Source organism: Chaetodon auriga, chromosome 16 (genome assembly GCF_051107435.1).
Source record: "Chaetodon auriga isolate fChaAug3 chromosome 16, fChaAug3.hap1, whole genome shotgun sequence".
NCBI lineage: Eukaryota > Metazoa > Chordata > Actinopteri > Chaetodontiformes > Chaetodontidae > Chaetodon > Chaetodon auriga.
Window position 1 is genome coordinate 12,389,621 of NC_135089.1, and position 15,582 is coordinate 12,405,202.

General features: G+C 42.4%; 1 protein-coding gene across 1 annotated transcript; it reads left to right on the plus strand.

Moving 5' to 3' along the window:
* Positions 1 to 576: 576 nt before the first annotated feature.
* On the plus strand, positions 577 to 13,489 carry cacng1b (calcium channel, voltage-dependent, gamma subunit 1b). Its single transcript, XM_076753669.1, has 4 exons — positions 577 to 1,121; positions 7,797 to 7,871; positions 9,837 to 9,974; positions 10,268 to 13,489. Exons 1-4 carry the CDS (start codon positions 881 to 883, stop codon positions 10,498 to 10,500), a joined length of 687 nt encoding a protein of 228 aa, XP_076609784.1. The 5' UTR covers positions 577 to 880; the 3' UTR covers positions 10,501 to 13,489.
* Positions 13,490 to 15,582: the final 2,093 nt, after the last annotated feature.

Below are 15,582 nucleotides of genomic sequence, written 5' to 3' on the forward strand. Positions count from 1 at the left end.
TCTGGACCAGCTGCCGGCATCAGGTGGGACCCTTGTCTCGAGCCTTAACTGCTGATTGGCTGAGTAAGTAGATCAGCTCATTCAGATGACAACTAATAAAGGAAATCTCCCCCCCAGGAGTCCCCTGGCACACGGCGCCTGAGACAACTGAGCTGGAAATGGATGGAACTGAATAGGAATATGAAAGAGATGTGACAGAGAGTGTTTCACATACACGACAGACTGATAACATCAGTTTTTGGTACATGGTGATGGAATATTGAGCGGCACTGTCAAAACTTGCTGGAAGTTCTCATTAGATTGTCTTTGATGTTGTTGTTAGAAGTGAACAACTGGACACTCGCTCACCATCAGCAGACTGCGTCGAACCTTTGAAAGTGTCTGATCTTGACCCGACGCTTGTCAACACACCGAAATGGTCAAGTAACGCGTGTAATAGGTGTAAGCACCTTCCAATACATCTTAATCTCGCAGCTGAATGGCCTCTGCTCACCAAAGGCAACTAGGGAGAGAGAGGAAGAGAGGAGAGAGGTAGAAACTAGGGCACTGTTATCTGGCCCCTTTTTACCAACCAGCAGGCACAAGGCAGAGAAAGAGAAAGAAAGAGCTGTGGACAGGAGAGCAGGAGAGGAGATCAGAAGTGTAGTGAAGCTGTAGACAAGACGGGGGAACCTCTGGAGTCAACATCCGACGTCAAGGAGCTCAGGACAAACAAGACAAAGGCAACCTTCGCTGTCTTCACGCTCACACAGACACTCTACCCATTCACATACACACTCGCATTTCACTCACTCACGTCGTACACGCCAACACACGTGCAAAGCACAGGCACGCGCACGCACACACATCCACAACTTTGCACGCTCATCGAGCAAGCAAGATGTTTGAGGAGCAGGCGACCAAGGTCAAGATCACGTCCGTGGTGATCGTGGTGGGCATGTCGTCCATGCTGGCGGCGGTGGTGACCGACCACTGGGCCGTGCTCAGCCCCCGGGTGGAGAAGCTCAACGCTACCTGCGAGGCGGCCCACTTTGGCCTCTGGAGGCTCTGCAAGAAGAGCATCTTCATTGTGGAGGAGGACCCTCAGGGCAAAGGCTGCGGCCCCATCAGTTTACCTGGAGGTATGGAGCCTCTTCATCTTGCAGTTGGTGAATAAAAACTGGCTGTTTGGTGATTTTTGTTTTTCCCTGCTTAAGGCTAAACATTCTTATTTGTTATCAGAGTGAATTTGTTGTGTGGTTGCTGACTGACAGCTCTCCTGGCTTGAAATGATCCTGGATGTGTGGTCACAGTGAGGAGGTTTTTTTTTTTTATTATTTTTGCCAGAAGAAATATTCATACTGCAGTTCTGTTTTATGTATCTGTGAAAACATGTGGGTCAGCACCGACTAAAACAATGAAAAAATGGATTTAAGAGCTGAATATGTTTGCTAGCTCTCATTTACTCGTATCACACTTAGAATTAAGCTTTGACGTTTTTGTATGTGGTTTCAGCTATGCAAAAAAGGTGTTTTTCCATTACTTCACTATTTTCATTAATCTTTGTTGCACCAAACCCTAAAATATTGTTGCTTTGACATCCTGACATCATTTAAAGGACAATTTCAGTGAAAGTCAAGAAGGAAAAGAGAAGGCTGGACTCTGAGGCTGCAGGCTTTCCTTCCATGTCTCTCGTCTCACACACATATGAACATGGTATGTTCATATGTGTGTTTGGACTGAACGTGGAACCCTGAACCAGCTTTTCGTTGAACCATCATTATCTTCCACAGAGGAAGTCTCTGAACACACTGCCAATTAAGCACTGTCAAACAGCTGAAGTCAAGTGCGTAATGGAAGAGTATCACCGCTATGCTTCACAGTTCACATGGCAATAACATGAATCTGTTCCATCTGGGGGACTCTCAAAGCAAGAAGTGAGATCAATCCATTTTACCTTGTAGCGAAACCCAATTTCTCTAAATTCCCTGAAACTACTTTATCTTTGCCCGATTTACCACATCACAACAGCAAGTGTTCATCATCATTTGTCAGCAAACTGTCTGACTGAAAATGTAAGATCATAAAATGCTATTTAACTTCTTCATCTCTTGTTCAGTCTGACTCGCAGTGTCACAGCAGATTTGAGGGTAACTGGCTTTGATCAATCCAGACACGAGACTGTTTGAAGTCAAGTCAGTTTTACTTATATCACCTAATGACACACAATTCGCCTCAAGGGGCTTTACAATCTGTAAAGCGTAAGACACCTTCTGTCCTTAGACCCTCGAGTCGGATAGAGAAGAACAGGTCCATGGTCCCCACTTTGAGCAACCCTGATTTAAAACCATCAACTTGTGAGAAAACACTTTCTTAATTGCATGACACTGCATACAGTAAGTGATTCCCAAAAATAAAGTCAAAAGCACAGAAGCATTCTATGTTGTATCTAAAGTCTGCTTCTCCAAAACAGCCTCGTAGCTTTAATTACAAGCGCTGTTAGAAGGTATACTGTGTCTCTCTGGCCTCTGGCTGTGTGTGCGTGCCTGGCAGCCTGACTGAAAGATTTCACTCTGACTCTATCATTGACTTTAGCCTCCAGCTCCAGCACCTCAGGATCAGTACAGGCCTTAATGAAGTGTGGCTTCGCGCTTCAGCTCATGAGTTAGAGTACACCTGGGAGACTCAGGAGGGCTGAGGGGGATTGGGGGAAAAAGCAGGAGCCTGTGTGGGTGGATAGAGGCAGGGATGCCTCTGTTGATGGGGAAAGAGGGAGCACTTTTACAGTGCTCAAAGAAGGAGGGGGGGGCTCTCAGTGAGGAGAAGTGAACACCGCGGGCCTCCAGAACTCCTTCTTGGTGTAAAGTGGAGACAGAAATCTTAGAAAGGACATACTGCAGGCAGCTCACCTGTCCTCCATTTTAACAACAGCTCAGCTCAGTGCACGGGGCTCCACCCCTCCTTAGTCTGCTGCCTCTTACATAGGCTGCTTTGTCAGAGACCCCATGTCTACATACCCAAAACCACTGTGACATTTCCACACTTGGCTTATGAGGGGAAAATAAGTCATTCTCTCATGATACCTGAAAAAGTCTAGTGGTGCGATGTGGGGCTACGCGGCACTGCCATTTGCTCCCACGCCAAGCTCAATAGTTTAGTTATACAAGCCCATCTCTACACCATTTGTGGCCTCAGTGCCGTCAGAAGGATCTGCGCATGTGGTGGTGTGTCCCGAGTCCGCTGTGCTGTCTTTCATGCCACGTAATGTGAAGATGACATTGGGTGAGATCAGCGGCATGTCCAGACTGGGGTAGCACTGACATATGCAAGGGTGGCATGAGGTACGTCCGCAAGTCAGAGTAGCATTCACTGACCTTTTACTTTAATTACTAAAGTAAAACTGTCATTCAGCAGATCACCAGACATACTTCAGGGGTAACTGGTGTGACTTGTGTTGGCCAATCAGATTTCAGGGTTGGCCAGTACCACCACCCTCGTGGGTGAGATGCTGCCTCTTCAGAGAGTGAGTTTCAGTGACTGTCCTGACCAGGCGAAGATGACTGTACTTCACCAGTGGCCAAGGAAAAGCGTCTGCAGGTTTCTTCTTAACAAGTGTTATCTCTACTGGCACCCGGTTAGTCATTCTGCCAGGTTGGTGTAATCTGACAGCAGAGAGGACCAGAGAGAAACACAGCCACTCTCTGGCTTGAGCTGTTTGCTTTCTCCTTGACAGACTGATATTGGGAAGAGCAGCACGGCTGAGTACTGAATGCGCTGGATTGCACACTTTGTGTCTAATTTCACGTGTAATAGTGTTTCACATCTGATAAATTCACAGGTGTTTTTTTTTTTTTTTTGAGGGAGCCAGTTTTCGCACTTAAGAAGCCAACCTTAACATCAACATTAACACCTCATGAAAAAGCTTGCATCATGGAGTCATTTGACTCTTTCCAGAGACGTTATACTCCAGAATTCAACCTCTGGACAGTTCTAAACAAATATTTAGATGATTGTAGCTCATTTAGCAACAAGTCAGTGGTGCAAGAATACACTCAGTATCTACTCTTACTGATATGATGTAGGATGCATTAGTCTGCGAGGTTCTGGAGTTGACTCTAATATAGTTTTTGATGCATCTACCAACAGAGCTGGTCCCTGATTTTTGAGCCTAATGGAGTGGCTGACTGGATCACTACAACACTAGCTTTGCTTTATCTGCTTCTTAATTTACGGTGCGTTGTAGAGTTAAGCACATGAGCAAAGAACAATGGTGCAAAAAAAAAAAAAAAACCTGAGTTGATAGTGAGTGCACTATAACAGATTACATCCTTGATGAACAGCAAGCAGCGGTGATTGGACTTAATGACACACATTTGCATTTTCCCAAACAGAGGGGGAGTTGGTCGTCAAGAGGCACGTACACAAACACTTTTTATATAGGTACAATTACACTGCTTTTGTGAAGGGGTTGCATAACAACGGCAGCAAAGCAGTGAACCCAAATGACTTTTGAAATTAGCTTCCCACAAATGACGCATGACAGCTTGAGTGCTGTAAAAATCAAACAAACCCTTTATGGATCGCACCATGCTGCTCGGCTGGGAAATAAAGAGCATAAATGGTGCTTTTGTGTGCACGTGTGTGTTCCTACACATATGTGAGGAAAGAAGCTAGGGAGAGGAATTTATTATCGCAGATGTTTTAGAGCTTCCAAATGGTCAAGCATCATGTTTTGTAGTCCTGCAGTGGAAAGATATTACCACCAGAGCACAAACACTTTCAAAATAAAACGTCCTCTTCCTCTTTCAGCAACGCAGTGCCCGGCTGGTGTCCCTATTTCATCCCCTCAAAAGCACCGATGTCACCTTGAACCACCATTTTCACTCTCTGGACACCCAGTCATTTTCCTCTCTAGTGCACCAGGTTCCTGCTTCGAGTGCAGAGCAAGAACTGTGGAGGTGTGGCACTGATTTGGCATTCACAAAACAAGTATAAGGTTCAAAATTTGAATGAATCATTTCCCCTTATGTAAATTTGAAAAATTCAATAGGAAATTCACATTCACAGATAACTGCTGCCTTCACTTGCAGAATGAGATGCTGGGGTTTAGTTTGAGGTGATTGTACGATGATGACAGTCACACTTGGATGTTTTGAATTTAATGACAAGGGTCAGGCCACACGCACACCCACCCACACACATGCACATTCAGGATTAGGCTGTGAGGACTCTCCTGTGCTGCTGTGTCCCAGTTATTAGAGTTCCTGGTGGAATAGCCATTCAAATACCACCACTACCACCACCACCACCACCACCCATCCAATTCACATTGACCCAGAATTAGTCGGTCGTTCTTCTGTTACAAGATACAGCAGAGTGCAGTTGTCATCATAGGTGAAAACATGGAAAAAAAACAGATTAATGTTGTTAAAAGCCATCTGTTTTTTGATGCCAGTTCATGTATTTCCAAACCTCTGAAGGTTAAATGGGGAAAAGGTGACATGAGCACGTAAACCAACTGTAAAAGGAAAATGAAAACCACAAGCATACTAAACTGAAAGAAGTTGAAGTTGAAGCGTGAGACAAGTATGATGGAAAGAGGTGGAAAGGGGAGAATGGAGAGGAAGGGAGGGATAAAGGAGATGCTGCATATCAAAGAGAGGAGGGGGCAGCAGAGTTTAATGGAAAGAGGCGAAACTAAGATGACAGGCGATACCTCGTTTTAATCACTCTCTCCCTGGAACTAAATCTCCCCATTAGCCAGACTGCAAGGTCAATTATACGCACCCAGATGTTGTCTCCCTCAGTGAATGTTCACCATCTAAAGTTATGACACAGTGTGAGTGCTTATTTAGCAACAGAGTAACAGTAAACTCCATCAGTATGTGTCATAAAAGCAAAAACTTGGCACCAAAAGTTTAAGGACCAGTGTGTAGGATTTAAGGGGATCTTTTGGCAGAAATAGAATTTATAATTATGTTTCTGTTGCCCCAAAGTGACCAAAAACAGGTTCTTGCAGGTTTCCGCTAACAAAATCTGCCACTGTTAGGTGCCTTGCTAGATTGATAGGTGTAGGTGTGATAGGTGTAGCAACACTAACTAAAGGGGGTGGAGTTTAGCAAATGGTCAAGTACTCAATCTAAGAAAATCACTCACTATCCTAACTTTCGTTTTCTTTCTCTGCTCTCCAATTGTCCTTCTTCCTTAATTGGGATCAAGCAGATAAGTCGAGGCTGAAATCTAAATCTGAAGCTCCCTTTGTGTAAATCAGGTCTGTCTGTCTCGTCTTTGTGTGGTGGCCAGATAATAGTCTTCATAGAGACTTGTGTAAATCTTAGAGCTACACTCAACCACAAATTAGCTTAGATTATCTCAGCCCCAGAGGTAAAGAGAAGACTAATGAAAATAATATATCTACAGAAGCAAGCTGCACTGTGACCCCGCCTCCGCTTCTCCCTGCCGCCAGCCTGTCCATCCCCTCACACACACACACACACACACACACACACACACACACACACACACACACACACTCTTCCAGGATTGTCTACTATTACACACAAGCACACATACACACACACACACACACACACACACACACACACACACTTGCCTTTACATGGGTAAATAGATAGGACTAGGCAAGACCTGCAGCAGCCTGTTGCTAGGTTACCTCTTTAGTGATTCTTTCGCATCACACACATACAGCAACATAGTACGTGCACGCACACACACAGACACCAGCACACAAACGTTGTCCATCTCTGTGTGGACAGAGAGAGCACCTGTCTGCTTTATGGGTTTAATCTCAGAGAGAACGGATGGTGAGTGGAGGAGAGACGGGACGCTCACTTGGCCTCGCCGCCCCTCCCTCTCAGCCCAGCTGCCCTCAGAGACAACAAATAGATAGATGGATGTGTAGGCAATGACTGCACCCAGGAATCGTTTTCCTGTATGGGGCTTTATTGAAGATTGTGGTCAAAGGACGACGATTTGAGAAAGCAAAGTCCAGAAATGTGTCATTCCTTGTAGAAATGAGTGTGGACTGATTTCTGAGAAGTAAACACAGCCAACACGGAGGACAGTGAAGAGTTTGACTTTAAGACATTTTATTTTGGGATGACATCAAGTCACAGAACACTGTTGTGATCCGGGGGCGGTGTTGAACGTACATCTGATCAAACAGCCAGAGAGGAGCTGCAACAGTTGCGCAAGCTTATTCTTTACCAATTTAGAGGAGAGAAAGATGAGAAACGAGCACACAGAGAATACAAAGAGTGTCGTTCAACCAAAGGGACTCGGCTTTGAGTCACTTGGTTTGCATCAACCCTGGTGAGGTGTGCATGAGCCATGAGCTGCTGGGATGGGACCGAGCACAGAGCGGCCTCATTCAGAACTACGGCAGATTTTAAGGAATCTTATCTTTTATGATAGTGTTATTGAGAGGAGTAGTTATTTCCACAAGTTAAAACTAATGAGATTGTAACATGAGAGAGTAACATGTAATAAAATCTAATGCATTTGTTAGCTGAACAGTGTGGAACTGAAGCCACTGAATACATGCAAAACAATGAAATAAGTGAATACTGAAGCCATGTAATATTCACATCTTCTTAGCTGTGTGTCTCATTAATGTACATGTTAGCTTGCTAATGGGCTCTACTGAGAGATTTACATTAACCTTTACATCAGTTGCGACTGTAGCGTAGCGGCACGGGTTCAACCTGAGCCACCTGCTCTCACCGCCTCATGTTTGATCTGCCTCTGTCTATCACTCCCTCTCATCCTCTTCTCTCTCTTTCTGTCTTACTCTGCAGCAAAAAACTGTTCCTACTTCAAACACTTTACCTCGGGGGAAGAAGCTGAAGTTTTTGAAGTCAAGACCCAGAAAGGTGGGTGCCTCCTCAGCGCCACCCAGACTACTGTTACGACAGATCCTGACTTTTTCAGACCCAACCGCCTGCCTGTGATGAGACAGAAATATACCAGAAACCATTTCTAGTAGAGTGAGAGGAAAGTAGGTGTACAGTAATTTTCTACATGGATTTTTGATCAGATACCACAGACCCATGTCATAAAAATCTAAGCGAGACCACTACAATAACCGAACACTGCTCTTCTACACATTCCTTTCTTGCACAACTATTTTGCAATAGGAAATCTTTTTTTTTTTTTTTTTCCGATATAATGAGGCAGTGTTTAAACACTAACTCAGTTACATCCACAGCATCCCTTATATCAGATAAGAAGATATCTGTTCCAATATCCTCTGATTTCCATCTTCTCATCTTCCCCTCTTTACCAAGAATGGTATTTTCAAAGTGAATGTATTTCCAGGAAACAGCGTCTGTGTGTCTGTTGTCTGGCTGACTGTTTCACCTTCTGACTAGACACAGAGGAACACAAAGGGAAGCACGGGGGAACACGCGGCTAGATACTCATATAAACAGCAATTACAGATTATTGTCTGGGCTTTTGATGAATTGCAGGAGATGTACAGTACACGGTTATATCTTGGTGGAATTAATGAAGAAACATATTGAAAATTCTAGATTTATACTGCGTTTCATACATGGTGCAAGGTCAACAGGACCGTACATTCACCGTGTAGCGTCAGACACAGAATATTAGAGACAAAGAAATGTATCTGCTTACATCAATTCACAGCTCTGTGCTGTGACTGTGTATATAACCACAACATGGTGTGCAGACAGGAAAGGCAGGTATTTTTAAAAGCTTTACTTAGCACATTTTACTTATAATTATGGATAAAGACTTTTTTTTTTTTTTTCCTTGGGAAATGCACAAGCTGCCTGGCAATGTGTGAAAAATGAGCTCCAACTTTATTAGCTGCAACAAGTGACGTATATGTTAATGCATCAATTTTTATAATACAATAATATAATATACATTATTCTGAAATGATCCATTGTGCAAGCTGTATAATTACTTTTTGTACTTATGTATATTTTGATGCTCATACCTCTGTACTGGTACTTCAAATTTTAGGTAAGTGCAAGTGTATTTTTACACTGTGGTATTGGACGTAGACGTGAGCACTTGCTCCACCACTGACCTACTGTGCCAGCAGAAAGTACGACATAGAACAAAAACAAAAATTAATTTTCAAATCGGGACAGCCTGGAAATCTGTTGATGGAAGACAACACAGTGCAGAAGTGAGCAGGATGGAGCAGAAACATGCACACAGGAGGTGCATAAAACCCTTCACAGAGACCGTCTCGCTCGTGCATACTCACACAGACCAACAGTCCTCAAACAGACACAGAATGAGCCCGACCTGCACTGGGCGTAAGGTAATTTTACACCTGGTGTTTCACCACAGTCGGGATGCTGAAATGGAATAGGATGCTCTGAGGATCATTTCTATCACAGTTGGAGTGTGAGAGCGAGGGAAAGACTAGATTATCTTTATCGAACAGACAGGAGAGGAGAGAGAGGTGTTCTAATCATCTCGTTATAAGCCTGCAGCATCTTATCTGACATGCAAATGGTGTTATTGCCAGTTTGAAAAAATGACTGTTGTTTTTAACGTGAGGCTAATTTAAAGGCTAATTATCTGTGTCATAACTTGCCGGAGTGCAATATTGAAACAATTATTATGTAAACGATACCGCAACCTCCCCTTCTGTTCCTACCCACTCTCTCAATTTTTAATCGCTGCCACTTTGCTGCCTCTCTTCCTCCCATCATGTTCTCACTCACTCTTGCCTCCTCACCATTTTCCTGCGTCTCTTCTCTCTCGCTCTTTGTTTCCTTTTACTGTCTCTTCCACATCCTTCCTCATTTCTTTCCTTTTTTTTTTTTTTGTCTTTTCTTAATCTCTCCTCTCCTCAGAGTACAACATCTCAGCAGCAGCCATCGCCATCTTCAGTCTGTTCTTCATGATCCTGGGCACCCTGTGTGTCATCTTCTCTTTCGGGAAGGGGCGGGACTACCTGCTCCGGCCTGCTGGGATGTTCTTCGCCTTTGCAGGTCAGGCATGACAGATAAAGTGAATCACAGATCAGGCTTTGTGTGGCACTCTTGTCTTGGAGCTACAGCTCAACTTGAAATGAGGTGTGTCAGTGCCATCATCACGCACGCCTTTCCTTTTTGTGATGAATGTTGCAGCTAAGTTAAAGAGATGACAGAGCCGATTCTTCTTTTTGGAGGTGGGAAGTACTGATAGTACAGTTCAAGGTATCTTAAAGTGTTGAATTAACTGTTACAGACTCAAAGTTGAATTTTTTTCTCCAGCAACCTGTTCTTTGCTCTTTGGCATGCAGGACTGTGCATCATCATTTCTGTCGAGGTCATGCGCCAGTCTGTCAAGCGTATGATTGACAGTGATGAGACCATCTGGATCGAATACTACTACTCTTGGTCCTTTACCTGCGCCTGCGCCTCCTTCACCCTGCTCATCCTCAGTGGAGTCGCCCTGCTCCTCATCTCCATGCCCCACATGCCACGTAACCCCTGGGAGACCTGCATGGACGCTGAGCCTGACACCTTAGATTAGCCACAGGTGACGCAACAGGCACGTCTGACGGCCTAGTTAAAATGATGAGGAAGTACAAGTGGTTTTGCCCTTTAACTACCTATTCCACATATTTATCATTACTGCAACCTATTTCCCAAAGCATTCGACACTTTTTAGCCTGATTTCCCGCCTTCCATGTTCATTAATTTCAGTTCATGTTGATAAAATATTAAAATCAACTTGGAGAGACTTGTGATAGATAACCAGCCACAGCAAAAACAATGACATTCTTGTTATCTTGACATGTTGAAACAAAGCAGGACTTGTTTTAAAATCTCTTCCTTATTGGTGTGTCTTGAGACTTAAGAGTCTTCTGCCGCGCAGCACCTTTTTTTGAGTATTAAACTCACATCATCTATTTTTACAAGGTCCATCTGTTTATAGTTTATCGTTATTTTATTTAATTTTTGGTATGCAATGCTTTTCAGCTGCAGTGTCTGAAGTTTAGGTCGCTGGAACTGTTCACAAGCGCCTGAGCACAAGTGGGCCCTGCTTGCAACTGCATTACCACGTGACCAAAAAAGCAAAGTTTTGCAAATTCATTTTCAGTCTGTGATAAAATTGACTGGAAGTCAAGAAAAGATCAGTCAGTCAACAATGTGCAGTAGACTAACAGGAGTAAAACATGCAAACACCTTTGAAGTTTTTGACATGTTACAGTAGACCAAAAAAAACCACGCTCAAAATTACAATGTAAAATTGTAAATGATTGTTTGTGGATTATCTGACAACATCTGAACTGTCAACAGCTGCAGTTAATCATATTATAAATGTCACACTAATGAGAGTAAAATGATTTTCAGATGCTGTTTTATACTTGACTAGAGGAAAAAAATACAGTGTGACAACAAAAAGGCAAGACGTGATCAAAGATTTAGTCAGAGACCAGATAGAGATACAACAGACCAGGCGAGATCTAAAAGAAAGAGGAAAAAAAAAAAAAAAAAGAAGAAAAAGGACTGAATTAAAGTGTTCTACACCAAACCAGATAGAGACGGTGAGAAACTGCACGGTAACGCTTTGTTTAAAATGAAGTAGTGAATCGTTATAATGGGCTACTGTCACTGCAGTCTTTTCTTTTCTCCAAGGACTTTGTGCAATCAATCTGTGCCATTGATTGTCTGCAGAGAAACCTCTTGTCTGATACTCCCTTGTTGACATCAGTCATTTATTTCAGGTCAGTGTTCAAGACCCCCGATAATTTAAGTCCAGGGGATCCGATCTATAATATTGTCCATAGTATTTGGTGAGTCTCTGGGTTATGCTTTGTATGTTAGCAAATGAACTCTGCTTTGAGCATTTAAAGAAATAGCTACAACGCCAGAAATATACAGAGAAAGTTTAGAAATGAATTGACCGTTTGCTAAACCTCTGGCCTCAACAGCTATTGTCCAATCATAGCTTCAGAAGAGAAACAAGGTTTGACAGGATCGTCAAGCTAAAAATGAAGTGGTGGGCAAAGGGCTGCAAGAGCGACAGCCTGTACACAAAGGGTTTCATGGCGGTTTCATTCAAGCACAAAAAGTTTCTGTCGAGGTTGAAGTGAGGTTGACGTTAGCTTAACTTGCTAGTCAAATACAAATGCAAAAATCAAAAACTGACAGTCAGCCACCCGAAATGAGAAGACGGCTTTTGTCTGCCTTTGAAATCAAGGACTGAACCATTGTTGTGAAAATTACAAACAATTTTGAGGGAAATCCAGGAAATCTAATTGTGTCACTGAAAACTGCATCGTGCCATGTGAACATGGAAAGCTTGATGGCGGCGTGCGGCTAAGCAAACGGTCAGTTGGATTTTGCCCCGTAAGAGTATGGTCACACATTAGAGAAGAACATGAGCCAGTTGGCATCTTCACTTCAGCTTTAGTGATCGTTGATACGAGTGACGTTGATACTGTCATTAGCCTGAATTTGTGCATGTGTGACCATACTCTAACTTTGGCGTATGAAGCGCACCTACTCTTAAAATACATTATAAACATCCATAGAGAATTTCTTTCACTTTAAAAGAATATAGATGTTCGTGGAACTTTTTTATTTGCAATGTCTTGAATCGTTACTTTCCTTTCGGGACATGTAGGCCTAAAGCTAAAATATTTAGGATAAGTATGACACAGATGACATTTTCATTTAAGTATTGCTATTGATTGTAAAATGGTACCTTAAAGTTTAAATACTATTCTGTTCTGTAGACAACTATATTGTTGCTGTCAGATGAAAACCTCATTCAGACTTTCTTTCATTTGTTTGTCTAATTATTTTGATGTTCAAATCATAAATGACCTTTTCAGTTCGAGTGCAACCAATAAAAACACAAGAATCAGTTTTCACCTGACAGCAGTAATTTTTATTTGCCTCTTTTTCATGCATAGATCTCACACAAGGGTCGTGTATTAGCAAAACAGTCCTCTACGCCTAATGTGTTATTTTTCAGTGAGTCACTTTGGCCCTGAAGTCATTCAGCCAGTGCAGGTGCAGTGAAATTAAAGTTCCATAAATGACGCTGTTTCACAGGGGAACACAAGAAGAAATGATTACATTTAGCTCTGAGGTCCATCTGACAGGAACATTTCCATTTTTCTTACTGCGATCACAAAAATTACTTGGTCATTGTACAGGTTTGTATTTTATAGAATTGAAACAATACCTGTATTTTTTCATTTTATTGACTATTTTATATAATCTGCAATGATCACATGGATCCTGCCATCATACTCAGCTGTTGGCCTGTACTTTAAATTTACATGTGAATCATAAGAGATGTTACATACAATAATCCCATAGGATTATAATCTCATGCCAATGTATTTGTGACAAAAGACTCACCCAGAGTTTAGTATTTCTTCCAAACAATATCCTTGATCTGTATTTTATTTTAGATTTGTAAATGCTTGGATTAAGTACTCTATGTTCATGGTTGTCTTTTTTCAAAAGAAATATAATAAAACTTCCAAAATATTCAAAATTCCACTTTGGTTCGTTTTTATATGTTTATCTACAGACAGAGAGAGTCAATGGATAAACACTTATTGGGAAAATAAAAGTGACATCTCCGTTCTTTTCAAAGAATTCAGCCATCCCTGTGTCATCGCTCACGCATTCACAGACTCGATTTGGTCCAGGAACCTCTGAACCAGAAAATGTGGCCGAATTGAGAAACAACCCTATTGGAAATGCTCCGGAGACCTTATACACTGCAGGTCAGGGCTTTTCAGGGCTGGATGTGATAAATGCACCAAGCTCCCTAAATCATTCATGAGGCCTTTACCATAGAGCAATGAGACCAGCAGGAGCAGAGCGTACATTAAGACACAACTGTATTTACTCTCTGCTGCCTACGTTGGTTTTGATATTGTTTGTAATACCTTTTTCCATGTGAGAAGCAATATCATGCCAATTAAGATAACACACACAAAAATGTATTGTACTTATGGATCCTACATTTTTTGCACCTTTGGTAATTTGTGCATAGTCCAAGGCTGAAGCACAAAGTAGCTGGTAGAATATATGGCAATCTGTTTGCATTTATTAATGCTGGAGGCGAGATTTTGTGCAGAGACAAAGGTAGGTCCATAAATAACTGTAACTTGTTTAACAGACCAAAAAAGAGACAAAAAAAAAGACTAAGCAGGATTAAACTTCGCCAATGATACAGCCCATGTGTGCTATACTCTCACACTCTTTCTCACAGAGGCTCCTCTGAGCAGCTGCCTAGCTCTCCGAATTTTAAATAACTGATGCCCACAAAGCTGGAAAAGGCTGTAAGATGATAGCCAAACATAGCCATTTCCTCTCTTCGTCATGTAATTAAGAAATGGCAGCTAACGGGAACAGTGGGCGTCAAGTTGAAGTCTGGAACCAAGAAAACTTTGAGAGCTGCTTGTTGGACCATGCAAATCAAACCCCTCATTTGATGGTGGTGCACTGTTCTACTGTGACACCTGCACAAATATGACCTTCACTGGAGAGTAATCAGAGGAAAACCTTTCCTGCATCCTCACAATTCAGCATCAGAAGTTTACAAAAGAACATCTAAGCAAGCCCGAGGCGCAAGCTGAAGGTTTTTTGCCATGGCCCTCAAAGTCTCATGACCTCAACATCATTGAAAATCCTCAAAATAGCAGCGCATGCAAGACGGCTCAAGAATCTCACAGAACTAGAAGCCTCGTGCAGGAAGAAAATCCCCCAAACAAGAACTGAAAGACTCCTGACCAGCTACAAAAAGCCTTTACAAGGTGCCAAAGGTGGCACTAGTAAGTTGTAAGATAAGATAAGATAAGATAAGACTGTGGTGCCCAAACTTTTGCTTCAGAGTCTTTTCTTTTTATGTTATTTTGAAACTTTCAGACATGGAAATACAAAAGTAACCTTGCTTAAATTATTGAAGATTTTCATCTTTAACTTTTTGGAAATGAAATCTGGTCATGTGACCACAGCTAGGCGTAGCCTCAGAAATGCCACTGGTTTGTCTCACCTTTGTGTCACTTTGTTGATGAGGGAAGTCGACGTTTGCAGGAGTCATCCAGTCCTTTGAGTCACTGCTATGAATGTAAAGCTGTCAGTCCCTTTCCTGACCTCTGACTGAGTGCTGTCAAAGCTGTTACTATTCTCTACACACAGCAGCACAGTACAAGCATTTTCCATTCAGCCGTGTCCCTCGGAGAGCGTATGAGCTGGCAAAAAATGTTTAAAATCACAGGGTTGGATTTCTTGCAAGTCTAGTGGACAGGGAAGAAAAAGAACATGAAATGACATTGATGTGACTGAGCGTGGTGTGATGACAGCAGCAGAGAGACCCGGAGAAATGCAGAACATCCTGAAAGAGCAGAGATGGATCCTTGTGTTGTTTTGTCAGTGTTTTGTCTTTTTGGCTCAATAAGAATAAAAGAAGAAGAAGAAGAAGAAGAGGACATGATCCTCCAAAGAGCTGTGAAGTTCTGCCAGCAGCGCAAAGGAAACAAACAGAGACTGAGCTTGAACTTTTAGACAAAGTGCTCAGCATTAAATATTTTAATAAATCAAAGCATAAGCTGACAAAACCTGCAGCTAAAATTGCTGCTGT